The sequence below is a fragment of the Coturnix japonica genome, chromosome 22 (assembly GCF_054131305.1).
Source record: "Coturnix japonica strain WE chromosome 22, WE-NBRP24, whole genome shotgun sequence".
Classification (NCBI taxonomy): Eukaryota; Metazoa; Chordata; class Aves; order Galliformes; family Phasianidae; genus Coturnix; species Coturnix japonica.
The window spans coordinates 8,577,786-8,604,365 of record NC_140684.1 but is presented as its reverse complement, the minus strand read 5'-3'; the positions used below and the strand labels follow the sequence as shown (position 1 = coordinate 8,604,365).

The 26,580-nt window shown below is 47.8% G+C and overlaps 3 protein-coding genes across 7 annotated transcripts in view; 1 reads left to right on the top strand and 2 right to left on the bottom strand.

The window, feature by feature from the left end:
* CASTOR2 (cytosolic arginine sensor for mTORC1 subunit 2) overlaps positions 1 to 8,063 on the top strand; it is a 69,104-nt gene extending 61,041 nt beyond the window's left edge. For both annotated transcript variants that reach the window (XM_015880921.3, XM_085521770.1), the window contains exons 5-9: positions 289 to 412; positions 772 to 882; positions 1,562 to 1,644; positions 2,513 to 2,607; positions 4,077 to 8,063. In XM_015880921.3, the coding sequence (XP_015736407.1) occupies positions 289 to 412; positions 772 to 882; positions 1,562 to 1,644; positions 2,513 to 2,607; positions 4,077 to 4,142 (479 nt within the window). In that variant the 3' untranslated portion in view covers positions 4,143 to 8,063. The remainder of the gene's footprint in view (positions 1 to 288; positions 413 to 771; positions 883 to 1,561; positions 1,645 to 2,512; positions 2,608 to 4,076) is intronic.
* Positions 8,064 to 8,836: 773 nt separating this feature from the next.
* On the bottom strand, positions 8,837 to 19,740 carry RCC1L (RCC1 like). 4 transcript variants are annotated; one of them, XR_014936410.1, is made up of 11 exons: positions 19,444 to 19,740; positions 18,684 to 18,813; positions 17,190 to 17,318; positions 16,288 to 16,354; positions 15,177 to 15,292; positions 14,552 to 14,636; positions 13,441 to 13,622; positions 12,391 to 12,475; positions 11,567 to 11,737; positions 10,799 to 10,884; positions 8,837 to 9,996 (listed from the first exon to the last, which is right to left on the bottom strand). XR_014936410.1 is itself a non-coding variant. In XM_015880918.3 (11 exons), the coding sequence occupies exons 1-11, from the start codon at positions 19,732 to 19,734 to the stop codon at positions 9,919 to 9,921; spliced, it is 1,356 nt and encodes a 451-aa protein (XP_015736404.2). In that variant the 5' UTR covers positions 19,735 to 19,740; the 3' UTR covers positions 8,837 to 9,918. The 4 variants fall into 4 exon arrangements, 1 of the variants encoding a protein (XP_015736404.2); XR_014936408.1 differs by having other exon boundaries at positions 11,567 to 11,760; positions 15,177 to 15,228; XM_015880918.3 differs by having other exon boundaries at positions 15,177 to 15,228.
* Positions 19,741 to 20,211: 471 nt separating this feature from the next.
* NCF1 (neutrophil cytosolic factor 1) lies at positions 20,212 to 25,735 on the bottom strand. Its single transcript, XM_015880920.3, has 11 exons — positions 25,580 to 25,735; positions 25,285 to 25,365; positions 25,015 to 25,090; positions 24,277 to 24,442; positions 24,116 to 24,171; positions 23,700 to 23,822; positions 23,118 to 23,225; positions 22,448 to 22,565; positions 22,002 to 22,109; positions 20,904 to 21,043; positions 20,212 to 20,587 (listed from the first exon to the last, which is right to left on the bottom strand). The coding sequence occupies exons 1-11, from the start codon at positions 25,649 to 25,651 to the stop codon at positions 20,469 to 20,471; spliced, it is 1,167 nt and encodes a 388-aa protein (XP_015736406.2). The 5' UTR covers positions 25,652 to 25,735; the 3' UTR covers positions 20,212 to 20,468.
* Between the last annotated feature and the right edge of the window lie 845 nt (positions 25,736 to 26,580).

Here is a 26,580-nt window from a genome sequence, read left to right as displayed (position 1 = left end):
GCCACTCAGTAACTGTAGGTCTCCTCCTTAAGAAAATGAGCCTTATAGAAAAAGCAGGGCTGTCAATAAAATAAGCTTTGAGAGAGGAAGGATAAGAAGGCCTACTGCCAGCAGCCAGAGAAATGCCTCTAAATGGTGAGAGCATGAATTTATTTCAGCCTGAGAGCCCACAGGGTTTCAGTAAGGAGAAACTTTGTGCTTTTTCCTTGCCAGCACTGTTGGTTTTCTCTGTGGCTGTCAGAGCTGGTGGGACGTGGCTTCATGGCTGTGTGTCTGTGTCTCTTGCAGTTCAGAGGCCTGTCATTCACCCCCTTTCCAGTCCGAGTAATATGTTCTGCGTCACCAGCCTGGACCCAGATACCCTTCCCACTGTTGCTACACTCCTCATGGATGTCATGTTTTACTCCAATGGGTAGGTCATGGCAGGGCACAAATTCACACTGCCTGGGGACCTGCTGCAGCCTTGCAGTGCTGTGGTGCCTTGTAATTAGGGAGGGTGAGGATGGAGGATCAAGAGGGGTTTGTCCCAAGAGGTGGGAGCTAAGAAACCTCTGCTGGCTTTGAAAAGCTGAGCCCAGAATTCAGCTGAAAATCAGCAGTGTGGTCTGTGTGCTGCAAAACCATACGTGACCCAAAGGTGCACAGCCAATGTGCTGCTGTAATGGGATGTGCCCTAAAGCAGTGTCTGAGCACCTGTGGTGTCAGTGGCTGTATCTTCTTTAAATGCCCTCTTCTGGACACACTTAATGCTGTTCTCTTTTGTTTCCTCAGAGTAAAGGACTCGGTGGTGGGCAATGAAGACTCGGGACACATTCGCTTTTTCTCCTTTTCTCTCATTGAGGGTTACATCTCCCTGGTCATGGATGTCCAGACACAGCAGAGGTGAGCTTTGCTCTTAGGATCTCCCAAACTCTGATAAGTCACCTGGGGTGTTTTCAGAGGAGCAGGAAGCAGCTTAAGCTCTGAGCCACGTGTTAATTCTGGGGAGCTTCACTGTGTGGCTGTTATGTGCCTATACACCTCGTTACCTTACTGAGCATGGGCCAGGCCCAGAATGAAATAGCAGCATATATGAAATAGCAGTGTCTTAACCCTTAATTGGAGTCAAACTCTTTCTGCCTTCAAGAGAGGCCTGAGGCTTGGAGCAGCAGGCAGTGCTTTGGGAACCTGGGCAGCCACTCACTGCTGTTGGCCTCAGCAAGTTGCTTGGCCACTGAGCTTCCTTCTCTGCTACAAATCAGGGACCTACAGGGAGCCCAGGTACCTCCTTGGGATGGTGTAGGAAAAAGCACTGATGGTGCTTGGGTACAGGGACAGTGGGCACCACTACGTATCAAAGAGGATATAGATAGGGGAGCATGGAATCAGTGAGGTTGGAAAGACCACTAAGTACAACCACCTCCCCATCCCACCATGCCCACTGACCCTCAGTGCTGCATTCCTTCAGCCTCCACAGCTCTTGAACACCTGCCACTGTTGTTGGCTCCAAGCAAGGATACAGGATGAGCAGCATCCCTGAAGCACCGCTGTGTTTTAATTGGGCATTCCTTTTCTTTTGCAGATTTCCTAATAATTTGTTGTTTACAAGTGCATCTGGTGAGCTCTGGAAGATGGTGCGGATTGGTGGGCAGCCCCTTGGCTTCGGTAGGTCAACATTTGGACCCTCAGTTGGTGCAGGGGGACTCGGTTGCCTCAGGGCCTTCAAAAGGGGATGGAAAAATCCATTTGTGTCTGAGGTTTTCTAAGTGCCAGCAGCTCAACAGGACTTTGCAGGCTGAGGTTTCCCAATAGGTGACTCCTACTAATAAGTCAGGCTTCTAAATATACTTTAAAAGTGCTGCATGCTTGACAGCTCCGCCTAAATTACATCCGTCTGCAGGACTTCAAAGGCAGATGCAACTGGGTCTGTACTTAAAGAGCAAAAATGGACAAAAGAGGTGGCACAGGATGCACTGCAGATAGCTGAAAGCAGTGGTGTGCCAGCACAGCCTTTAGACACCTCTGGGGCTTTTGTATATTGAGTGTAGATCTATGGAAGTCCAAATGTTTTATGTTCAGTGCTGCAGACGTTTTCTCTACTCGAAAGAACATCGAAGCTGAGAGCAAATATTCACTTCTGCAGATGTATCCCTCCTATTTTTACGACCCCTGCAGTTTTAAGGGAGGTCAGTCTGAATTCTGCAACCAAAACCTGATGCTTACAAAGCAATGGGGCTCTTTCCATGCTTTGTAAAGCAGTTAAAAACACTGATTTCAAGAACACTGCAAAGTTGCTTTAAATATGTTTCATTTTTAGTCATACGTCAGATGAACAAAGGTTGTAAGAACGCCATTTGATCCGTCTCCTTTTAATGCACCTCAGAGTGCATTAGAAGTGATATGTTTCAGTGATGGGGCATCAGACACCCTCCATTCCCCTAAATGGGCAACATTTGAATGTGGTAGCTTAGAACCTGCTTGGATTTTAGCTGGTGGAATGGGCAGTGACTCATATTTTTTATCTCCCCAATAGATGAATGTGGAATTGTCGCTCAGATTTCTGAGCCTTTGGCCGCGGCCGACATCCCAGCCTACTACATCAGTACTTTTAAGTTTGATCACGCGTTGGTGAGTATCCAAACTTGCTTCTTTGGGGTAAGGCTGGGCTTCCTGGGAGGCAAACAGTGATGAGAACACCAGTAGCCGTGCACTAACAGAGCTGACAGAGCTCAGCTGCTTTGTGCTCTTCATTTTGCTTCCCCCCAAGTGCTGCATTGCTTCTCCTTTTATCACTGTCCAACCCAACTTGTGTGACCTTCAGAAGCTCCAAAGAGTCCAAAGGGGTTTTTTGCACTGGGTTTTTTCAGCTCGTTTCTTGGGTTTTTCACAGCTGGCGCAAACCATTTGCAGCCCATAGGTCATGTGTGTAAAGAGTAAGAGTAAATATTATTCCAGATAGCAAAGGTCAGAGTGATGTATGCGTTTGCCTTATTTTCTTGAATATTAACTGTGCTGATAAGATAAGCTAATAAAACACCATTTTAAAATCAATACTGTTAGCTTTGCCTTGCATTCCTACCTGCTGCCGTGGCCCCTGAGCACGCTGTGTGCACAGGGCATGGGGTGCAGAGTGCTGCTAATTGTCAGGCAGTATCAGGAGAGCTTAAAATAGATGCTTCACTTCAAACTCGTGCCGTGCAATTGTGATGACTCTGCAGCAGCTCCACCTTTTAGAAGTGGCTGCATCCGACCCCGCAGCATCCAAGCATCTGGCAGGCTTTTGTTTAGGGCCACACATTGAGGTCTCTGGATCTTCCTTTCTAAGGCAGTGTTTTGTCACTTGCTTTGCTACTTGTTGTTTTCTTTTTGTGTGCTTTTACACACCTTTTCACCTGGATGGTGTCATTCTAGCACCAAGGCGTGCTGACTGTTGGTGCACTGCAAGCCCTCCTTTGCTTTGTTGGCCAAGACCCTCACCTTGGCTCTTTACTCCCCAAGTACCTTTACTTCCAGCAGCATCTCTCAAGGTCTAAGAGCATCTTGAACCTCTTCTCTCCACCCTCTCTTTGTTTGAGGTCACTGTTTGCTGTCAACAATTCAGAGTTCTTCATGAAAACTCATTCCCTTTGCCCCGTTCTTTTTATTCCTGTGCATCTTTTAGTGGTTTTTGTTGCTTAGTTTTTCCTGGCTGTTAACACTCAGCTCTCCCTGCTGTTAGTGCTCTGGAAGTCATTCCCTCTCTGGGAGGCTTTACCTAGATGGGAACGTTCAGATCTCCATACATGGGTCAGGTGGGGCTGGGCTGGAGGCAGCTTCCAGCTCCCTGCAGGGTATGTTTGGGGAGAGCCAAACCTGTTCCAGGTGCTCTGCTCCCTTTGGAGGTTCCTTGTTCATCTTCCTCAGCATTCTGCACCAGTTGAGGCTGGAGCTGTGGTTGGGAAGCAGTTTGGAGCTTTGCTTTGGCTCTTCTTGTGGCTGTGGGTTCAGGTTTCCAACAGCATTCCTGGCTCTTTGGGGCTGCTCTGCTCATCAACTCATTCTGCCGTCCAACCCAGGGTTTGGTGGAACCTGACCTTTCTCTTTTCCTCTCCTTGCAGGTACCTGAAGAAAACATAAACGGTGTGGTCAATGCACTCCAAGTCAGTCAAGCTGAAAAGCATTAGAAATCTTCTGAGCTGGTTCCAGATGCTTTTTATTATTATTATAATTATTATTATTATTCTTTTTTTTTTTTTCTCACAGTATTTTCTTGAAAAAAAAAAAGGAAAAAAAAAATAATCTGATTCCAGAGAGTGACGTGAAAAAGAGACTGTGGAAAGCTGAGCAGAAACAGCTGCGAATAGCCTTTGTTTTAATTATTATTATTATTATTATTATTATTGTTATTTTATTAAATTTCTTTATGAATGAGGGGCAGGAGGAAGAGAGGTCAGGCTGTTTCCTGAGGCTCAGCTCGGGGTGAGATGGAGCTGCCCGGGAACTCATGTTGTTCCCCAACACGTGGCATGGATGGACGGATGGACACGGATGGATGGATGGATGCGGGTGCTGCACCCTGAGCCCCACAGCACGGCCTGGTCTGGTGGGCTGCTGGCTGCCAGAGAGCCTTGAGCCCCTTAAAATGAAATGTGGAATTAAATAGAAAAGACGTCGCACGGTGCTGGCTCGTCTCCTCTCGTCAGGATGTCTGAGGACTCTCCATCATTGCGTATGTTGGGTTGGGATGGGGTTGGGGTTCTGTTTCCCCTCTTAGGTGCTGGAGAAAGGGGCCCTGCAGATCACACCGCCTGGGTTTCTGTCTGCTTTGAGTCTGGCTTAGGTTTGTTTTCCATCTCCCCACCCCCAGTGTCCTCCCCCATGTCCCTGCTCCAGGACAGCTGCTGTCCCCTCACCAGGACCAGCAGGAAGAGAGAGATTCCTTCTCTCCCATCCCAATTCTAGACATTTGTGGGACACAAAGTGTTGTCCAGTGTCCTCATTGCTGCTTCTCTCCTACCCCACAGCCTGGGCCACCTCAGACAGATTGTCCTCACCAGGGGCAGGAGGTCCCCAAACCCCGCTGGGCCCCTTCTGTGGCTTTTATCAGTGGAAACATCTGCCATGTGGGGACTGAACTCATGGGGGTTTTCCATTGGCTTCAGATCTATGAAAGCTGAACTGTGCTGAAAACTCCCCCCCCCAAAAAAAGCCCGTACAGCACAACCCAGCACCCAGAGCTGATGTCACCCAGGACAGGGAGAAGGAGAAGCCACCTGCACAGGGTCTGCCCTCACATTTCTTATGTTCCTATTCTTTCCCATGATGGAGCAATGGCACTTTGCAGTTTCCTGCAGCTGGGAGGCAGGGAGTTGCAGCAATCTGCAGGGGGTACAAGGGCAGGCAGGAGGTGATGCTGTAGGTGTTGTGTGTGCTGGTGTGCAGGACATGCATCTGTTGGTGTTGCTTCCCAAAGAGCAGCAAGAAGAGAAGTACTTGAAACAAGTAGCAATTCTACTGAGCCTTAAGTGAGAACAGCAGGGTTTTTATTTTCTTCGTACTTTAATTTTTGCACTCAGGATGATTTAGAGGCTGTTTTGGTGGTTCCACTTCTTCTTTCCTGGAGGGAAGTGGCCTTAAATTCCCCATAACTGTGGCTGCAGAGCATCACCCGGGGCTGTCCCACCCTGCAGACACCCTCAGCTTCACCTCCTCCAGACCTTCCATTTCTCCACAGTCGGGGCTTTTTTCTCCCCTCTTTGCCTTTTTCTTTCTTTCTTTTGGTCTTTTTCTGCCTGGTTGGGTTTCAGCTGCACTGTGTGTGTGCACACACATAGAAATGCCTGCCTTTATTTGTGTTGGTGTGCCTGTATGCAGCACAGACACCTGAGCAATAGAGACTTGAACATGCTGTGTGCATCCACGGGCACGTACAGCTGTAGGCAGTGCCGTATGCACTCGTGTATCACTGTATGTTCTTAATTCAAGTGTCTCAGCAATAGGAGTGCGTGGCCCTGCTCCCTCTGCAGCTGGCTGCCTCAAGCACAGAGATGGGAGAGAAGCTTCTCCTTTTCCACTCGTCCTTTTCATTGCGGTGCCACTTTGAATCCAGCATCCAAAATCCCTCCATGAAAGATCAGTGACGTCGTGCACAAGGCAGCAGGACCCGTGTTGGTGCAGTGTCCACAATTGCTGCTTTCTTTGCTTTGTGTTCAGCCCCTGCAGTGTGATGTTGCAGCCATCGGGGATGGATGCCATTAGGCAATGAGGAGTCCCTTTCTTTCTGTCACTGCCACTCCTGTGTGCATCTCCAGCAGCAGCTGAAGGCATCTCACTCACTGCCCCCCATCCTGACTGGAGATGTCGGACTGGATTAAACTTTTATTACCTGCTAGAGAGCAAAACCCAGTTAATCCTTTTGCCAAACAGTATTTACACTGTGTGGTGTGTGCTGGGCCGTGTTTACATTGGCCGAGGTGTGAGGTTCTGCCTGGCAGCTTCAGCTGCCTCCTCCTATGAGTCCCTCCGTCCATCCAGGGCTGTGTGCATCCCATGGGCGGCTGCATTGTGGGACTGAGCCCTTCTCAGCCCCATTCCCCATCCCCTGCTCCTCCATCACTCAGCCCACGAAGCACAACATGGTGTAAGGCCAGCTGGCACCAGCACAGAAGGGCCACGTCCTGCAGCACAGCAGATCCTATAGCAGCAGCTGCCCCTGCAGGGGCAACACACAGCCCCTGGATCCTGGCAGGAGATTCTGAGAGGGGAATGAATGAAGTATTGCAAACAGTATGACAGGTTTAGGGTGTGAATGTACAGAGAAACAGATCTCTTAGGAACTGAATAGCCAAGAAGTTCACCTTGCAGTCTCCAGGTAGCACCAGCCCCTTCTGCTGGTTGGGAAGATGATGGGATGCAGGGCTGGGGCTGAATGGTGCCATGCAGAGCACACAGCCCACACTCATTGCTGTGGATGAGGTGTGTCTGGGTTTGGTGTGGCCTGAGGAGATGGTGTTGCACTGTCCCCTGCATGGTACATTTGGCAGCATGGGGTTCTCCCACCCCCCTGCCATCCCTGTGCTGAGGCACTGAACCAGCTTTCTGCAATAGCAGCAATCAGCCTTTTTCCCAAAGAACTCCCACCAGCTTTTTGTAACTCGAAACAACGCTGTTTTCTGGGCACCGTGGCTTTATGGGAGTGGGAGCACATGGTACCCTGGGTTGATGTTCATTGGAACCCCCCTTCTCATGAAGCTGGGGTGCTTCAAGAGAGCTCATCTCTACCTTCCCCACTAATACAGCTGGTCTGTTGGCCCCAGGCTTGTCACTAAAATGAGGGGTGCAGTGGTCCTGCTGCCTCCCTGCTGATTGCTGGGCACCACAAGGGTCAGTGTGGGGGGACTCCATATGGAGGAGCCCCACCATCCCCCTCACTTGAGGCTCTAGTGTGGTTGCAGGGCTGCAGTGCCCCGGTTGGCAGCACCTGGAAGGGGTACAGCTCTGCCCTAACACCATGTTGGAGTCCCACCTGGTTAGAGCAGGGCCCAGCAGATCTCTTCACCCTTCTCTGCCCTTAGGAAACCTGCATTTCCGCAAGGATGTTCATAGTGCTGCCCCCCATAAATTAGCAAGCTGTCAGGAGAGCAGGGGCTGCCCCTCTGCTGCAGCAGCTCTATGGGGGTGCACAGCCCCCTGGACCCTCACAAACCCTTCACAGGAGCCTTTCCTTGGTGGGGGGACATGAATGATGCATTCTATTTTTCCCCTTTAACTCCCAGCCTAATGCAAACCATTGTGGGGCTCACCCAGACCAGCACTGGGCAGTGCAGCTGAGAGCGGCCGCTTTGCATTCCCAGTGCGCTGCTTTCCTTCGCCAGTCGCTGCTGCTGCAAAGCTGAGGTTTATGTACTGTATGGGGGTAAAAAAAACACAGAACACACACAGGAAAATAAATCCTAATGTTCCGAAACAAATGACGGTATATTTTGTACTTTGTAAAAGTGTTAATTAAAACGAAAAAGAAGGAAAAGAAAAAAATAAAAGGTGAAAACGCTGTCTGCTTTTGTACTGATCAAACTGATGACAATAAAGCAGAGCTTGGCACTGTCTTTCTAAGGATGTAGTGCGTCACCTTCCCACCCAGGTGCTCCCTGCCCCACGTTACCCCACATCGGTGGCTTTTGTCCTTCACCCAAAGGCACAAATGCTGCAGGAGGTTGCAGCTCCAACCCTGATGAAAAGACAAGAACTAGAGTCATGAATGTTATCCCAGCAGTCTTCTGAGAGCTCTGATTATTTGTCCTCTGAGTCATTTGTTTTTGAAGGCTCCTGGAGAGAAAAGAGCTTGCAGGTGCCTAAAATATCGCTGTTTTGGGGGGTTTTGAGGCACCCTTTGCCCAGCTGCATGGGCACAGCCCTGCTCCAGGCCTTGTCTTACAATGCCTGTGGGTTATTTTAAGCCCCAGCTGACAACACAGTGGGGTTTTGGAAGGCAAATTAATCAATGCAAAATCAAGGAGGTTATGTTGGTGTTAATTGGAGCTGCACCCACCTCACTGCAGAGACCTCCAGGGCTCTCTCTGAAGGACAAAGTGCTGAATGTTGCTGCCCCAACTCCATGCTGCTGCTGGCTCCTCACCTTTCACAGGGGTGAAGCTGTAGCTGTTAAGAGTAATTTCATCAAGGTAATCTCAGCCCCAAACTTCAGTAATTACACAACAGATTCAAGCCAGCATTTCAGCTCATGGAGCTGAAGATGTGGTGGTCCAGGCAGGTGCCTCAGCCCTGTGCTCCACAAGGCTTAACTTTAAATGAAGAGTTCAAGACAGAGCAGCCCTTGTGGGGAGTCAAGCTCAAGAAAATCTCCATTACTACCCATACAAAGACTTTATAATGGCTTTATTAAAAACCACTTGCTTGGATTTCCAAAAAATCCTAGTTTACAAAGTAGAGGTATCTCCTAGAGAGACAAATGACACAACTCTGCCTGAGGTTTGGAGTATTTCACCGCAGTTTCCCAGTTCAGTGCCTACAAGTTCTGCACCCCATCTCCTTTAGCTGGTATCAAGAAGGTACCAAGAATCAAAGGCTTTGCAGTAACTGCTTCTAGCCCAGGACTCCCTCCTCTGACATGCCTTGCAGAACTGCCAGGCTAATTCAATGAGGCTCTTTACAACTGGGAATAATCATAGCCCCATAGATGAGAAAGACTGCAAGAACATCCAAAAGTCAAAGGCAGCAGCATGAAGACAAAGTGCCGACAAACAGCGAGTGCTGCTCATTTCCACTGCATGTAGTCAGAAGGGAGCTTTGTTTGCAGCCTATTTCCACTGTCCATCAATCTGTGTTTCCATAGCAGTGGTACTGCAGTACTTTCCCCCTGCAGACAAGTTTTCACTCTCCCGGTTTAACAAATGTGTTCCTTGGATGCAAAGTCTTCAGAGTCCAGGGCTGGTGGTGGATGCTGGGGACAGTTGTGCTGAACTCCAACCACCAGAATGAGTTTTCTTCCACATAAAAACAGCAGCAAAAATAAAAAGTTTTCTCTTGAGAAATAGCTTGGCTCAGTCCAACACTGATGTGCCAGAGAAAGCATCCACAAATGAATGTCCTGAGCTACAAACTTCATCTCCTGCCAGTCTTCCCTGAGGGAGATAGATGTTCTTCATCTTCACTCCCAGAGGGACTCACCAGCTGTGGGCTGGGTGTCAGACACTTTGGGAGCCTGCCATGAAGCTGCCAGAGCACTCCCTGTGTTTCCATTCTCTTTGGGGAATGTAGTTCCTTCTTGCAGCCAGGCTGGAGCGTTTCCACGATGCAGAGATGACAGCACACCCAGGCACTGTTATGGCTGTCTCTGCTCACAGTCACTTCTTGCCTGGTTCCCTGGAGTGAGTTTTCCATTCCAAAAAGCTCTTCACCACGACCCTCATCTTCAAAGCACAGCGCCAGGGCTCAGCAATGCTACATGAAAGATTTAACCATGCTCACCATATGATCAACTCCACATGCAACATCCACCACTTCGCCGGGTATAGTCACCTGGATCAGACACACGAGAGCAGATTATTTCTCAAGCTGAGATTCTGTACGTGATATTTCCTCCCCTTCTGCTTAACATACCAGTTGCTTTTGCAGGAAAACCCACAGAATGCAAGACACAGCACCAGAGATTAAGTTTTGGGAAGGCAGAAAGGGAGGACTCACTAGCAGCCAGCCAGGAGACTGCTTCCTCTTCCCATCTGCACAGCAGCACAAAAACATGCTCAAACAGAGCATAACCCAGACGACAGGACCAGGATCTGCCCAAGCACAAGGATTAGTCTCTTCTCTCATCAGCAAAGGCAGAAGAGATGTAAAAACTCAACTTTCCCTAAGGCAGTTTTTGCTCTGATGTTAAGCAGACCCAGCCCACCCGCTAGTACAGTTATGCCTCTTTCACTTGTAGTAGGCTTAAAGCTCAAGGAAAGCAGAGGCTACAAACAGCACGATGCAAGCTTTTCCTTGGAGCTAAAGGAATGCAGAGATAGCTGGGCTCTAGAGCAGGTCATTATAAAGAGAATGCTAACTGCTCTTGCTTTAATACAGTGATTTAGTAACATCCTGCAGGAGCAACTTGTTGGAGGGGGACATAACCCTCAAAGTGGACTCAAAAGTAAATCCACCCCTAGGGTAGGCTAGACAAGGATCTTTGGAAAAGAAAGCAGTCCTACAGTCAACTTATGTTTCCTCTTCTGCCAAAATTACTTCAACAAACTATGCAGCAAATGACGTTTCTTGCCCTCATGATAACAAAGATGAGCTAAAAAAAATACACTCTTGGTCTTAACATTACTGTCCTTACCCTCCATGGGAAATACTGGTCCTCCATTCTTCCAATTCCCAGGCACCCTCTTAGATTCTTGCCCCATACAAAGAGTTCTCCTTTGTCTATTCAAAGAAAGAAGAATAAATGAAAAAAAATCAGGCAGAGTCATTAAAAAAACCCTCTATTTGTGATGTTGGCAGCTGTGGCTGTGGTGCTGCTGGGAGTATAAAGAGTTACACACACAGCATGAAAGCCCTCTATGTCATTGATAGAGATGTTGAAGAGCACTCACTGGTCCCAAGACAGACCTTTGGGAGACACCACTCATGTTTGTCTCCACCTGGATGTAGAGCAGATCAGCTCCACAAAAGAGACAACCAAAACCAACTAAAACAAGTACAGTTTAGTCAGGATGCAGTTTGCAATGCTTCCTGGTTAACAGGGCAGACCAGCTGGAGGCGCATCACTCCCCCAGCACTGACCAAGCATGACAGGACTAAGCACTTCTCATTGGCAAAGTACTATTTGCTAAGCAGTAACATGGGTTTTCTGTGCTGCTGCCCTCTGCTGATCATTTTTAAGCGACCTTCACATTCTTTTTAAGGCAGGTATCAAACACATGCATACATACCATGGTATCACATCCTAGCATAGTAACTAGACCGTGCTTACTCCTGCAAATGTTGCCCCTCCTGCTGCATTCCAGCACGGTTTAAGTTTAAAGAGAGATGGTCTTGTCTGTTAGTTAAGCTGCAAATAGCATGGCTATATGACTTCTTCATGACAACAGGACTAGAAACTTACTTGTAAGTGCTGCAAAGTGGCTGAGTCCACAGCGAACATGAGCAACACGGACATCCGGACTGAAGTCTGACCATCCAAAAAGGCTGGGGGGAATCATCTCTGGCACTGCTGCTTCAGTTAGGTTTGGTCCTTTCCCAAGAATTCCATATCCCCAGACGTAAACACCTTCTTCTGCATTAATGTAAGAAGACACTCTGTAATAAAGCTCATGCCTGTGAAATTCATGCCATGACCAACAGTTCAGCAGATCCAAAGGGACATTTCTCCTTTCTCCCAGAGAGGTCTAATGCTTTCTGAATACTCAAAAGTAATTAACAATGCATTCCCATTCCAATGCCTTTATTTTTTATTTAATACGTGTAGACTAATCAAGCTTCAACAGGCAAAACTTTTATGGGGGAAAAACGCCAACATAGGGGATAGGATACAGGCTGGATAAAATACATCAGCAAGAGACTGAATGTTATCACTGTTTACTCCTTTGAGCACCAAGAACATTCAGCAAAAACTCTCAGGACTCTCTACTTTCTAGTCTGCTTCATCAAGATTTATTGGTAAGTCAGACTTATATCAAGTCTGACTTATAAAGGGCTGCTCCTCCTCTCAAGTGTTGCCTTACTTCTTTCCTAATTCACCTTCATTATAAAGAAGGGATCAGATGGGATCTCTAGTTCATTCTTAAATCATAGTGTTCTCATCATCCAAGCTCATCATAGTGACAGCAGCTCCCTGCTTCCAGTGAACAAGAAGCTGGTTTCAGTATGTTTTAATCCATCCACTGCACGGCCTTGCATTAAAGAGGCTGACTGCAAAAATCAACTCACCAGTTAGCACAATATTGCCAGTACCTCCACACGCAGCCTCCTTTATCTTCCCGATCTTGAATGGCAAATGTCTGGGAACATTCACCTGTGTGAGGTTGCAAGAATTGTTTCAGACAAGGTAATAAACTGGAAACAACACCTACATTTTTAACACTTCTATAGTTTTGCTTACAGGTAGCACCTGCTGTTCCTTAATTTGCACCTTACCCATGTGATGTGTAAAACTCCAGCCAAGGTGCCATTGAGCTATTCCAGACCCCTCCAAATTCAGCCATAAGCACCCAGTCAGGCAGCTACTACACTACTTATAACAGTCATTGCCTCCAAGCCTCACTAATTAGCCCTACATTAACGATAGATGAGGAGTAGCATAGGAAACAAAGTTACATATTTTACTAGGGCCATGCTAATGTGATTGCTTGCTCTTAGCCTTCTGCCAAGAATAGCTGAGTATGAATGAATTCCCTGACTCCGTTTTCTACACTAACTCTAAGAGGAGACCATCTGTCTAATTACATCAGTACTACAACACTCAGTGTCAAGTCAGCACTATATCCTTTACCCACAGAAAGTTTGCTCCAAAAAGCTTCTATGTGTGAAAAACTGGGACTTGTTTAGGGCCAACTGGAAACCTACTAAGGTAGCTGGTATAAAAATCCAGGCCCGTGGTACAGAGTTCAGCCTTTATTTCTTTCTACAGATCCTAAGATTGCCTCATTAAAGCATCCAGCACAAACATGAAGCTGCATCTCATTGGGTGCAAAAGCAATGGGCTGAGGAAAGGAATACAGTGTGCTCTCCCCTTATAGCAGACAAATTGGGATGAGGTAACCCAAACCTCTGCCTGTCAATAGCTGGAAAACATGCTGCCCTAAAGCTATACAGCCATTTCAGACACATTGGTTTCGTAAACATTGGGAAAATCAGCCTGCTAGTGGCGTTAGTTTATATTGATTTATACTGCTGTCAAAAAATTGCTGGGAGAAGCACTTAATTTTTAACTGCAGACTAACAGAAACATGTGAGAACAAGGCCCCCAGGCCAACTGACCTGTGTTGCTTCTGTGACAGATGCCAACTGCAAGTATTCTGAATTTCCCCAACCAAAGAGGTCTCCCTCATCTGAAACAGCCAGACAAGAGTCCCCATAGGAAGAGACTTGGATAATGTTTACTCCAGCAATGTCACCACCCAGCTTTGTTGGAACACTGGTGATATTGTAGTGTCCAAGACCTGAAAGGGGGAAAAAAGAAAAAGAGTAAGATGATTAAGAATATTTTTCCAGATGTGCTTTAATTCCTACACAGATCCAACTTCAATGGACAAGCAGGCACAAACACCAGCTCTACTAGCCAAAGCTACCTCTCTCTTAAATACAAAACAACTTTACACAGCCATACTCAGGAAACAGCGTAGGTCCTGATCTCTCTTGTCTGCATGGACTGAAGTTTGAGAGCACTGAACAAGCCAAGCAGATATCCTGATGGAGGCAAAGTTCCACAGACCAGCAGCACTGTATCTTCTGCAAAGACAGCCGCAAGTGACAGCACACTGCAATCATTTTAGACAATAGGAGGTGAAGTGTCATGTGCTGGCTTCCAGCATCTTTTGCCATGACAGCTGCTTGGACAGGAGACCAGAATGCAGATAGACCATGGTATGCCTGCGTGAGAGAACCTGGCTTCAAGAGGAGCAGAAGGACTAAACAGCAGGAAAGGCTCAGAGAAAGTCCTCTGCCAGCAAAAGCCACCAGAACAAGGGCCTGGCCAAAGATCCCATGCTAAGACAGCAGCTGCAGCCAAAAAATCTCTGTTAGCCCAAAACAGGAAGCAAAAGACCCCAAAATGAGAATCATGAAACATAGTCTGCATGAAACCAGGGAGCCAACTTTCACATGCCACTTCCAGATTCCCTCCCCTCGAGCTTCAAACAGCAAACACATCCTCCTCAGACGACACGCTGGGATTGACAGCACAGGATCTGGAAAATGAACTGAACTGCTCTGTCTCAGTGTGGTTACATCAGAGTACTGAGAGCATCTGCACACAGCTGGAAACACACCAGCCTCTTTCCATCCATGCATGCAAGAGAGATTTAACTCTGAATTAAGAGCTTGCATTGCAGTGAATGGATGAATATAACACGTTGAGCTGAGCTCCTACCTGTTTGTCCATCAGCTCCCCAACCACATGCAAAGACAGCACCTTTCTTGGTTCTAAACAGACTGTGGTCCTGCCCACACACGACCTGCACACAAACAGAAAGCCAGACCTGGTCAGGAAAGGTCATGTGTTCAGAATTGATTTAATGAAGCATTACTGGCAGACAAATTGAGCAATGAACCTCTACAGTGCCTGCCAGCTCAGATTTTGACCTTTCTCTGCAAATGAAAATGTTCTACAGGCAGGGAAGGCTACAAACAGTGTGACACAGCACAAGCAACAGCAGAGTTTTCTTTGTGGGAAGAGATGCTGCAGATCTTTTGTTCCCAGATCTAGAAACAAGGTTTAGTTACCAGAAAGCCAGATTCAGCAGTGCAACATAATAACAGTAAATAAGAGATCTCCCTTTTCAGGATGCTACCACACAGCTCTCAATGCCAGATACAAACCGCTACTGATCCAAGGGACTATTAATGAAGGATGGACCCAGTACTGACCCCCCTGGGATAAGCCACCAGATAATGGCCTCCAACCCAACTTTGTGTCATTGATCACTAAGCTCTGGGCTCACCCACCAGCCAGTTTTCAACCCACCTTCGGAATTAGATTCAGAAGATGCTCTTACCTGGACAACTCTGCTGTCAAAATCATTCAGCTGATGAATTAAATGGCTTTCACTGGACACCATCAAATGGTAACCGAGAAGATAAAAGGCAAAGAGAGCATTTCAGAGGACTGCAACTGAAAAATATGAAGGTAGACCTTCCCTTTACCAAAAGCCACTTTGCTGTTTGAAGAAGAGTCTTTCATGCTTTTACAGATTCAGAAAGCACAGTTCCACTGAACAAAAAAGGGAACTGATTTTGCGTTCTCTTCTCCTAAAGAAGTGATGCTTTTAAAATATAACCTTTAATGTGAATTGGGGGTGGAAGTCCTCAAACACATTCCCTAGCCTGGAAATAACACTGACAATACATAATACTGCAGCACCCGCATAAACCCTATGCTTAACTACAGACTAATTGGAATTAGATCCCAGAGCACAAACACAGCAGTGCTAGGATTCATTTCACTCTTTCATAAAAGCAGGAATTCTGAACAATACAACTAACTTCCATTGTCAAGGTGAAGAAGAGTTAGCTAAATCACAGCTATTTACTTGGCCTGCGGAGTTTTAAGACTCATGGATCACTCAGCAATCTGCAAAACCTTTTAAAAGCCCAGTGAGGGAATCAGTAACTTCCAACATATCCCCACTTTGATCACTACTCTCTTGTAAAGCATTCTGAGAATGCACTTTGTGGCCCATAAACACACCGTAAGGGAAATTAGTTCAGATTCAAAGGCAGTTACAGCACAGAGGTCCAACAAAAGGATGACTCTTTTATGATGAAATGGCATTTCTAAGACCCCCCAGAAAAGGCACTTGCACACCCTCTCCAAAAGGCTGAAGGAAGAAGGAAGGACTACTGATGAGGATTACCTCAAGGCTGCTTTTCCTCACTGTGTCCTGTGAAGAATGTCAGATATTGACTTTTTTCCCTGTTTTATGAACATGGTAAGAAGAATGTCCAATCTAGCTTTACAGTCAGGCCCTTTATATGATGCCTGCAGCATAAAAGCCTGCTCAAGAGTAAGAACAGTACCCTTATACCACCTACAAACTTTACTGAAAGGTTCTTTTCATGCAACAATGCTTTTAACATTAACAAAGTTCAAATCATTTGGATTCTCACCTGTAAATTTCATCTTCAACAACTTTCCGACCACACTGTCCATAAGAATTGTTTCCCATGGTGAAGACTGAAAAACAATGATAAAACACACTAGTTTTGTTGCTGTCCAACCTCACAAAAGCTTCTCTGTAGGTACACAAAACATATTCGTGAAGCCCTCAGTTCAAGCACAATACTTGAAAAATGGGCAGAAACCTTCTCCAAACCAAATCCACTTAAAGTCAAGCGACAGAATCCATTTTAGTCAACAATATCCAGGAGCATCGTTGCAGGCACAGCAGCAGTACCTGGAGCCCATTGGCTGTCCTTCAGTAATTGCACAGCCCATCCTGCTGTTGCCAAGGAGACTCAGGAATAGATCAGTGCTCCCACAGGAGCATTACATCCACCATGCAGCTCACCCAGCGATAAGCAGCACTGAAGCCACTGCTACGGAGAATTACCAGAGAGGCAGAACACTGATTCACACACCAGACCTTCTGCACAGAAGCTGATTCATTCACTGCTTTTATAAATGCAGCACTCGGGCTCCACAGGGAAAGTAACACAGAACTATTGGCAAAGCCATCCAAAAATGAATTCAAAAACGTATCTGCTCGAACAAGACAAATAGCCTGCACTTAAAGGAGGCCTGAGGCTAGATAAACAAACCATATTTTGCAATACTCACAGTAAAAAAGCATCCAACACTTTTACAGCTTCAGCCAAACAGAATGCAGAGCACAGCACAATTATCAGCTCAGGCCTCTGCCTGCTGGGAGCAATCCCACAATGGCCAACAGCTGCCTGCATCACATCAACAGCGCAGGCAGTCCTTCTCGGGTCTAGCTCTAGAGCACAGCATACAATCTTCCTCAAGTCCTTTATTGAAAGCACAATTACCAGCATAAGCAGTACTATACCTCCTTCACTATCTGTTAGGATCAGGGAATGAGCTCTTCCACAGGACACCTGCAAGACTCGAGTCTTCTGTGGCTTTTCCAGTGGTAATGGAATTGGAGATGGTTCTAAGACATATTCGTAGCCTTTAGCTTAAGGAATAGAGAGAAATAAAGAAGTCAGTTGGTTCTATAAAGCAAATTCATCATATACTTTTTGATTATACTGTACATACACAAACAGATTCCTATTTGTTACAAAAGCAAACTTATGTTTGAAAGCTAGGATGCTAATCACAGTAAAAAGGTGACGGATATTAGAATCACAGAATCACCCAGGTTGGAAAAGAACTAAAGATCATCAAGTCCAACCACAACCTAACCATACTACCCTAAACCTCAACAACCCTCCACTAAATCATGTCCCTGAGCACCACATCCAAACAGTTTTTAAACACATTCAGGGATGCTGACTCAATCACCTCCCTGGGGAGCCTGTTCCAGTGCCTCACAAACCTTTTTGTAAAGAAGTGTTTCCTAATTTAAAACCTAAACTTACCCTGGCGCAACTTGAGGCCATTTCTGCTCATCCTGTCACCAGTGAGAAATTCATCACTGGAAGGAAAAGACTGAAAGAAATAGGGATGGCTGAAGCCAAGAATCACTGCCTAACCAAAAATCCACCACACCTACATAGTGAGTGTTAATAAAGCATCAGGAGGCCAGAATTGGGAAACTGAGGCTTTCAAGCCATATGCTCAGTCATTGTGTTGAATACATCTAGATTACTAGAAAGCCTAACACTAAGCACAAAATAAAGTACTCTGTACAAGTGGTGATACTGCAAACAAGGTACAATAGCAGACAGCACAAGAAGACAGCATGAAAGGCGAACGTAAAACCTTAGGGCTTCATATTTAAAGAGCAGCAGATTAAAGAAGACCCATAAAGAAAATGGCATGCAGAAAAACAATAGCAAGCACAGCTCCATAAGGGATAAGAGATCTAAGGTTCAGGAAAGGAAGTGACAGGCTGTATTAAAAATATACAGTAACTTAAGAGAATGTAATCAGTTATGGTCAACTGGGAAAAAAACTGAACAGAAAAACATAAAAAGTACTAGGCAAAAGGTTAAGGGGAGATAAAAGCTGTGATATCAAACACTGTAACAGGAGAGAGCAAATCCCAGAAGACTCAATACAGTATTCTGCTCACATATAGCAGCATTTCAACTAGTTCTCACTGCCTCAATTAGAAAGAGAACACCTACACGTACTCTTTAAGTCAAATGCTACCATCAGCAGTGCCAGTATCTGTCTAAAGAGACATGGACAGCACAAAATAAAATCCCTTTTTCCTCTCTCTGTTCCTTCTAGTTCAATCACCTTGATAAATTATGCTCTTTTAGGGTACAAAGAGGAAAACCTGGTTATAACGTGGTTTTCCCTCATCGTTTAAAGAACATTTTAAAATAAAAATCCTGTAAGTAAAGGACACTCAGAGTTCTTGATCTCTTACTTCTGTCTCTTATGCTCCTCTGAAATCCAAGCTGCGAGTCCTTGTTCAGGCCCATGCCCCACACTTTGGTGATGTCGGTGGTGTTAGAAGCCAGTAATGTGAATCCGTAACCACAGGCAGCAGAGGTTATCTTTGAAGACAGAGAACAGTACGCAGTGATAAGGCAGCGCTCAGAAAAATGAATCAGAGAATCATTAAAGCTGGAAAAGAACACTGAGATCACCAAGTCCAACACCAGCCCACCCTCACTATATACCCATACACCCACCCTCACCGTGCCCATATACCCATATGCCCATATACCCACCCTCACCATATTCCCATATGCCCATGTACCCATATACCTATATAACCATATGCCCATATACCCACCCTCACCGTGCCCCTATGCCCATATACCCATATGCTCATATACCCACCCTCACCATGCCCATACACCTATATACCCATATATCCATATGCCCACCCTCACCATATACCCATATACCCACCCTCACCATATTCCCATATACCTATATAACCATATACCCATATACCCACCTTCACCATATACCCATATGCCCATCCTCACCACAAACCCATATACCCACCCTCACCATATACCCATATGCCCATATACCCACATGCCCACCCTCACCATAAACCCATATACCCACATACCCATATACCCACCCTCACTATGCCCATATACCCATATGCCCACCCTCACCATATTCCCATATACCTATATACCCACATATCCATATACCCATATACCCACCTTATCCTCCGTTTCCAGCCTATACGGCGTCGCTTGGATCCTCCGCGGTTTCTTCCATCCCTCATCCGGCTTCACGAAGCTGGGCACTCCCAGAGCTCCCGAGTAGGAGAAACCCCACACGAAGACGCGATCTTTCCTCTTAGCCGCTTTTCCCACATACTGGAAGATCGGAGCGGCCTCATCCGCTTCCCGCAGCCCCCGGGCGCTCGGTGGCCCCGCAGGTTTGGCCAGACCACGGCTGGGAACCGGAGGACGCCATGCTGCCCTCATGCCTCGCCATAACGCCGCCATGTTGGTGACCTCTGCTCATGCGCCTTAGAGAGCTCCTTCCTCACTCTTAAAGCGGCAATGCCGGCCACCTCAGAGAGTGGGCCCACTCAAACAGGGACCACAACCTAAACCCAAAGCCAGAACTTGGCCCAAACTCTGTCCCTCTGTGATAGCACTCAGCCTGAAAAGAGGCAGGATCAGCCACACAGAGCTCTTGGAGATACCCTGCCCCATCCCACCTCCATCTGGGGTAGCTGAGTCTCATGGCCTCCTCACATCACACCCACCTCACTTCATGCCCACCTCACATCATACCCACCTCACATCATACCCTCCTGACCCCATGGCTGCCTCTTATGGCTGCTTCATCTCAAGCAATTTCACCTGATAGCCAGTTCTTTTCATCGTCTCACTCCTCACACCTGCGCCCTCAGCTCCATTTTCCCACTAGAGGGAGCACAGAAGCTTTCAGGAGGGAGATGTCGCTATTGAACAGCATTGCTTCAGCATCTTGTTTATTGATCAGTCGTCCACAGAGCACGAAAGCATTGAAATACACATATAAAGTGTCTCTAAGCTGCTTTTTGTACACGTTATTTACATGTTGGGGTTCTCTCGCAGTGATTGAAGCCCTGGCTCAGAGCTAACACAAGCTCACAGCTGCTCTGGGAGACATGCAGACCCCCAGCCTGTCTCTGTGCCCCCACTGCATGAGAAATGAAGTTAAAACAGCTGCTTGCAGGGCTTGAGGTCCTTCACATGATCTTCCTCCTGGTGCTCTCTGTGCAGCGGTTCATGATGAGGTCTTTGCTGGGCCGTGGAGGAACAGCAGGCTGAGCCTTCGACTTGGTCTCTTCTTGCTCATTTTTCTCAGCTGTGGGTGAAGCAGACGTAGAGATGGATCAGAACTCATACACGACCCTACACCTCCATGTGCTCCTTCAGGTCCTGTGATGGGGCAGAGCTGGAGGCCATGCTGTAAGGACAGCCCAAGCTTGGGGCCACAAAGTGCTAAGGGTTTGAGAGGAAAGAGGACTTGCTTCCTCCTCTCCCCCTACATCTTTCAGTGTGGCACAGAGATTCTGCCAGCAACCAGCGTTGGAGAGCATGAACCACGTCATACAATCATAAAATAGCAGTCCTATGGGACTTCAGTCCACGTCTAGGTCAGGGACCCTGCTGAGACTTACAGATGATGTCCTTGTTCCGCAAATTGCTTCTCATCTGCCTCCGGTTCTGCATGTACTTCTTGCTATTCCTCCTGTAGGTTTCCTGACTGATCTGCTTCCGTCCCTTGTTGTGGATACTCTTTGCGTTGCGGATGGTGGATCTGCAGCAAGTCCAAATTTAAACATTCCATTTCCATAACCATAGCCCTTAATCACACTATTTCTCTTATGAACTGCTATTAGGAGGCTTTGGGAGTATGTGCTGATGGGTGAAACCTGAAGCCTGGAAAGTGAAGGTGGGGATGGCAAGGTAGATTAGGCACAATGCTGAAAAGGGCAGGAAAGGCATGAGTTTTCCCCCAGAATTCAAGAAACTCCTGGAAGAGATGTACAACATCACTTGCAGATGGGGGATGGATGGATATGGTATCTATGCCATCAGCAGTGCCACGGGGAGAGGTCACTGTCCTCACCACGTCACCTCCTCAAGGGAGCATCAGTAAAGCATCAGTGCACTCAAATAAGCAGATTTGTACCATTTTGCCTCACCATCAACCTATGCTCCAGCAGAGCCGGATTTGGAGAGATTTTATAGAAGACTGCCTTGTTCTCTTGTGGGGGAAGAAAAGATCCAGGCAAGCTCTGCCCTTCTTAGCCGTTGTCGTTGCATCAGAATTAATGAGCTATTATTGCTTTTTATCTTTTTAATCAAAATAAAATCCCTTCCATTAGCTCAAATCCTCCCGTCAGATTAGGCCATTTGGCAGCCCTGATTAGTCAAATCTCTCCCCGCTTCTCAAAGATTCACTGGATGCACTTAGGGGGAAAAAAAAAAGAAAAAAAAAAAGAAAAAAAATCTAATTTGAAAATGAAACGAGATTAACCCAGAAAAGAAACTCTGCAGAAGGACAAGGAGAAATGTGTCTGCCTGATCCTGCCTGATCCAGGCTGCCTTTGCCGCAGTCCTGCATGATCTGCTCCTGTTCTCTGTGTTCTGCTCACCTCTCTCCTCTCTCTGCATTGCTGGGGTGAGCAGGGGACACCACACACACAACACTTTCATATCACCCCCTCAATGAAGAGCTTTTGCCCTCCTCCCTCCCTCAGCTCATTTCCTACCTCCGGGGAGGAATGTTGCGGTTCCTCAGCCCGCTCTTCTCAGGGTTGTTCACCTCCCCGGATTTCTGCAGGTACATGGAGGGGTAATAACCCGTGGTTTCATCCTTCCTGCAACACAAAATAACACTGCTTGTTCTCCAGAGCACAAATGCAGCTGGGGTTCCCCTGGGAAAGTCCAAGGCTGCAGGGTGAGCTTAGGCTGGGATGAAAGCTGAGGTTACACCAAACAGTGCCAGGATATTTAGAGGCAGGAAAAAGAACAGATGCATTTTTGTCCCCTCTGCTGCCTCCTTGGTGGCTGCACTTAGCAAAGCCACAAGGCTACTAGAAGTCCTGCAGAAGAAAGCATTGGGCAGCAGCACCAAATGGTCCACAGACGTCACAGCCCTGATATGGAGAACCTCTGGTCCATCCCATCCTATTGCCTGCTTTGTGGTGTTTCTCACCTGACGACCCACCAGCCATCAAGCAGCTTGTGGATCACCTCGATGGTGTCACCCTCCTTGAGAGTCAGCTCGTCCTCCTCCACAGCTGTGTAGCTCTTCTGCACCACGTACAGCTCACCTGCACACACAAATTGGGACATCACATGAGTGATGGTGCTTAGCCTCTCCTTCACCGAGCAGAGGAAGCATCAGGGCATCAACCTGCAATTTAAAGCAAATCCAGGGTGTTCCAGGTCTGCAAACCTGGACTGAGCTCTGCTGGTGCCACAGCTCCTCAAGGTCCACCCAGCACTTCTGCAGGAGAAAGCTGGTGAGTGCACGTAGTGAAAAGGACAACAGTCTAGGCTGAAAAGCATGTTTGTAATTCAGGCGATTAAATGAGGAACAAGGAAGTGCTGTGCTAATAGAGTCTGTTGCAGTGTTTTGAAAACCACAAAGATGAAGCCCTGAGAGCAATGAGCAGGAACCTGCAGGACCCTCCCCCCTGCCTGGCACAACAGGGACCAGTGCTCACAGCAGGGCAATAAGGAGAGTGAAGGAGCTCAGTGCAAGGGAAAACCTGTGCTGCTCCTACAGCATTTCTCCCCATGCTCTGTGCTCTCATGTCAGTGAATTGCCCTGCAGATGGGTGATGCTCTTGGGAACGCTGTGCTTTTCCTGAGTGTTTTACCTGCATAGTTGGGCTCCTGCTCCTCTGATTCATCAGGACCATCCAGTGGCTCCAGATAAGCAGCTGGCACCCAGCCCCGCTTGTTCTTTAACTGGCAAAACCACCAGCCTGCAAGGAGAGCAAGGTGAGCAAGAGCAAGGACAGCATGGAGGCTGCAGGAAAGGCCAACAACAGCAGCAGCTGTGTTCTCCATCCCGTGTTCAGGAGTCCCCATGACACAGCGGAAGGGCACTGGGGCCGTTCTCTGTTTTTGTGGTGGTGTAACTGGGGAGCCCCACCACATCATGCTGCTTCCTCATGGGCAGGAACCATCCCAGGCTCAGGCATGTGAGGAGGCTGCAGGGTTTTCTAGTATTGCCTCACACCCCAACCAAAACCAACTGTCATGGGGCTCCATGTGAATGTGAATCGGGAAGCACTGAGAAGTTTGGCCTTTCCATCAGCAGCCCCTCACACAACCTTTAGTGTTGTAACTGACAGCATAGGAACACAATGTTTGGGCGTAAGACACAAAGTTTATCCCCATCCCTATTGAGATGGTGGCCAGGAATGGGGCTGGTCCATGGCAGCATGGACACTGACCTGTCTCACTCTTCTCCACGACATCCACTGCATCCCCAGCTTTCAGAGCCATCTCAGACTTGGAGCTCTTCTCGTAGTCAGCGATGGCTCGGTACGTCTGCAGGACGATGGGACCTGTGATGTCTGTGGGAGAGAAGAGAGATGTTTCCTCCCCACACAGAAATATCCTATTTCAGCCACACTAAAAGCAACTCCAGAACAGCCTAATGCAAAACCTCAGCACCTTCTGGGACCCAACAGCTACATCCCAGACTCTTTTTCCCATGGGATGAGGTTTCACTCCACAGCAGGGCTGCTTTTGCATCCTGCTTTCAGCCACAGCCCCTGCCATGGGGCAGCCTGCCCCTGCTCAGCCCCATCCACCCACCCTGCCACTCTCCCTGTGCATTTTGCTGTGGCCTCCCTGGGCCTCTCACCGCTGGCGTTTTTCTTTGCATCCTTAGGCAGGAGGAACACCTCGGGCTTCCTGATCCTACATGGAGCAAAGCAGTGCATTAGTTAGATCCCAAGGGCTAATTATTGTGTGGATAATTGGTGTTGCATCACAGAGGTGCAGAACTGGCCCTGCTGCACTCACTGGCTGTCTGTGACGGGGTTCATGTCATCAGGCCGGACCTCAAAGAAGCTGACCACATGCAGACAGCGGGAGATCTTGTGTGGCAGATTGACCAGCGTGTAGCAGTACTCGGCCAGCGTGCCCTGCCTGCTCTGCGTCGAGCGCTGCCCATCAAACCACTTTGGGGCTGGTGGAGAGGGGAAAGAAAGCCACAGATTTAAACCTTGCTGGAGCAGGATGCTCTGCACCTGAAAACAAGTGGCTTTGGCCCCAGGCTGTGAGTGTAGAGCTTGCACAGCCTGCCTTGAGGAGTCAGAGCCCACAGGTACTTCTCCCTCCCTGCCTTGTTTGAAGAAGGAAATTAAATGTAAAGGGGTATTTTCCTGAGCCGCACCTTGCTTAGTTTAGTACATTGTGAGCTCATTATATCAGTTTATTCCATCTCCTTGAACATAAATTGCATTGCTTCCCCTTCTGCCTTCACCACAAGAGCACCAAAATCCACCCTGTGGGCTGTGTCACCAAAGGAAGGCCATGCTCAACTGCAGCTGCCCAGCACATCTCTCCCTTAAATCCACCCAGGACTGGAGCTGACGCTCTGAGATGAATCCCCGTGGCACCCAGCACCAGGCAGACCCTGCTGAGGTCTTGATTTCCAGCCCCATAAGAAGGAACGGAGATGCCAGATAACATCTGCACAGGGGTAGAGAAGCTTGGGGTGATTTCTCACGTGGTTGTGACTTCTGGTTCTGCTCTTACCTGGTAAGTGTGGGATGATCCTGTTCTCCGCGTTGATATCTCCAGACTCGATGGGGAACATCTCCTTCAGTGCTTTCTATGGAGCAGGGCCAGGCAGGGCTGTGAGAATGGCACAGGGACCCCTCCACAACACCCCCAGCTCACCCCCCCCAGCTGCACCCTGCAACCCAACACCAGGAGAAACCTCCCTATGGGGTCACTGGGTTCCCCATTCCTGATTGCCCCCTTGCCCAACCCTGATGGGGGATGTGTCCCTCTGGGTCTGCTCACATGGAACTCGTAAATCTCGGTGAACCGGCGGTAGATGAGCTTTTCAGAGAGGTCGTTCCACTTCACCAGGAACATGTAGACCTGTGGGGCAGAGCAGAGTGATGCAGCTCAGCATGTGGCCAGAACCCCAAACCCCAGCATGGCGTTATCCTCTGGCTGCCTCCAGCCCGTGCCATCTCCATGATCCCCAGCTCCACAAAGGGATGCTCTTAAACCCTTAATCACATCTATCTCAAGAAACGCATTGACCAGGCTTTTGCCCCAGCCAGCCTTCCAATGCTCACTGTGCACTTACATAGTGTTGGCTGGGGAAGAACCTCTTCTCATAGCCCAGCAGCTCGATGTGTCGGATGAAGGCGTCCCCCATAGCTGCTCCTGCTCAGCTCTGTGCTGCTGCCTCCCTGCACTCTGCTCCCCTCTGCCTCCTCTTTGAGCTGTTTCACTATTAAAAGCCCCAGGAAAACGGAAGCTGTGCTGCAATCACGTCTGTAACTGTTCATCCGCTGTGGCTTGTATAGAGCTGGTATTTCCTGCTGCACCCAACCCCAGGTGACACTGCCATGGGATGGCACAGGAGCTGCAGTGCCCATATTGCAGCACTGCTTGCAGGACGAGCGCACTAATAAAGGCAATGGGAGTCTGTCCTTCTGCAGAGCTGAATGCACTTCAAGAAGTGCTCACTGAGACCAGAAATATTGCACATGTTTCTTTCTATTTCCTCATTTTTCATCTTGTTATGTGAGAAGTAAAATGGAGGTTTCAGGTCCTACTGCCAGCACCGGGTTAGTTTATAATGCAACACAAGGAGTAACTCAGCATGATGCTCAGTATGATTCGTGACCCCACAACAATTCCTAGATAGGAAGGAAGGTAATTTCAGAAGAAAAGTAATGACCCAGCTGAGACATGAAGCTGATTTCATATATTCATGTATATGGGTGTCTGGAAAGCAAGGCTGGCACCTGAAGGCAGCACCTTATGACTGAGAGATGCTGCACCCCAGCTCTATAATGAGACCCCCCATAGGGACAGACCCAATCCCAGCCTTCAGCTCTTCCAGTAAAACCACTGTTATCAGTTTTCACTTTGTTTTTTTCAAGCTCTCATACACCCAGTGTGTGATGCACTTATAGGAAGTCCGTGCCAGGCAGCAGCCTGAACTATTTTTACAGTTCCTTCACTACAATGTCCCTGTCAATTCATGTTAGCACCAACTCCATATGAGCAACACAGAGCCCCACCGGGCAGAGGTGCAAGGAGTGCTACCCTACTGATAATGAAAGAGGGATGGCCCTT

What these genes read in the sequence shown, in the direction of transcription:
- RCC1L (XM_015880918.3), bottom strand. Translation starts at nt 19,734, where the DNA reads ATGGCGGCGTTATGGCGAGGCATGAGGGCAGCATGGCGTCCTCCGGTT. An exon ending in CCTAACAGATAGTGAAGGAG is followed by an intron (nt 16,355 to 17,189) that starts GTATAGTACTGC and finishes ATTGTTTTTCAG; the next exon opens with TCTTCACCATGGGAAACAAT. An exon ending in GTTGAAGATGAAATTTACAG is followed by an intron (nt 15,229 to 16,287) that starts GTGAGAATCCAA and finishes GATGGTGTCCAG; the next exon opens with TGAAAGCCATTTAATTCATC.
- NCF1 (XM_015880920.3), bottom strand. Translation starts at nt 25,651, where the DNA reads ATGGGGGACGCCTTCATCCGACACATCGAGCTGCTGGGCTATGAGAAG. An exon ending in GCAGGAGCCCAACTATGCAG is followed by an intron (nt 22,566 to 23,117) that starts GTAAAACACTCA and finishes TTGTGTGTGCAG; the next exon opens with GTGAGCTGTACGTGGTGCAG. An exon ending in GCGGAACAAGGACATCATCT is followed by an intron (nt 20,588 to 20,903) that starts GTAAGTCTCAGC and finishes CTTCACCCACAG; the next exon opens with CTGAGAAAAATGAGCAAGAA.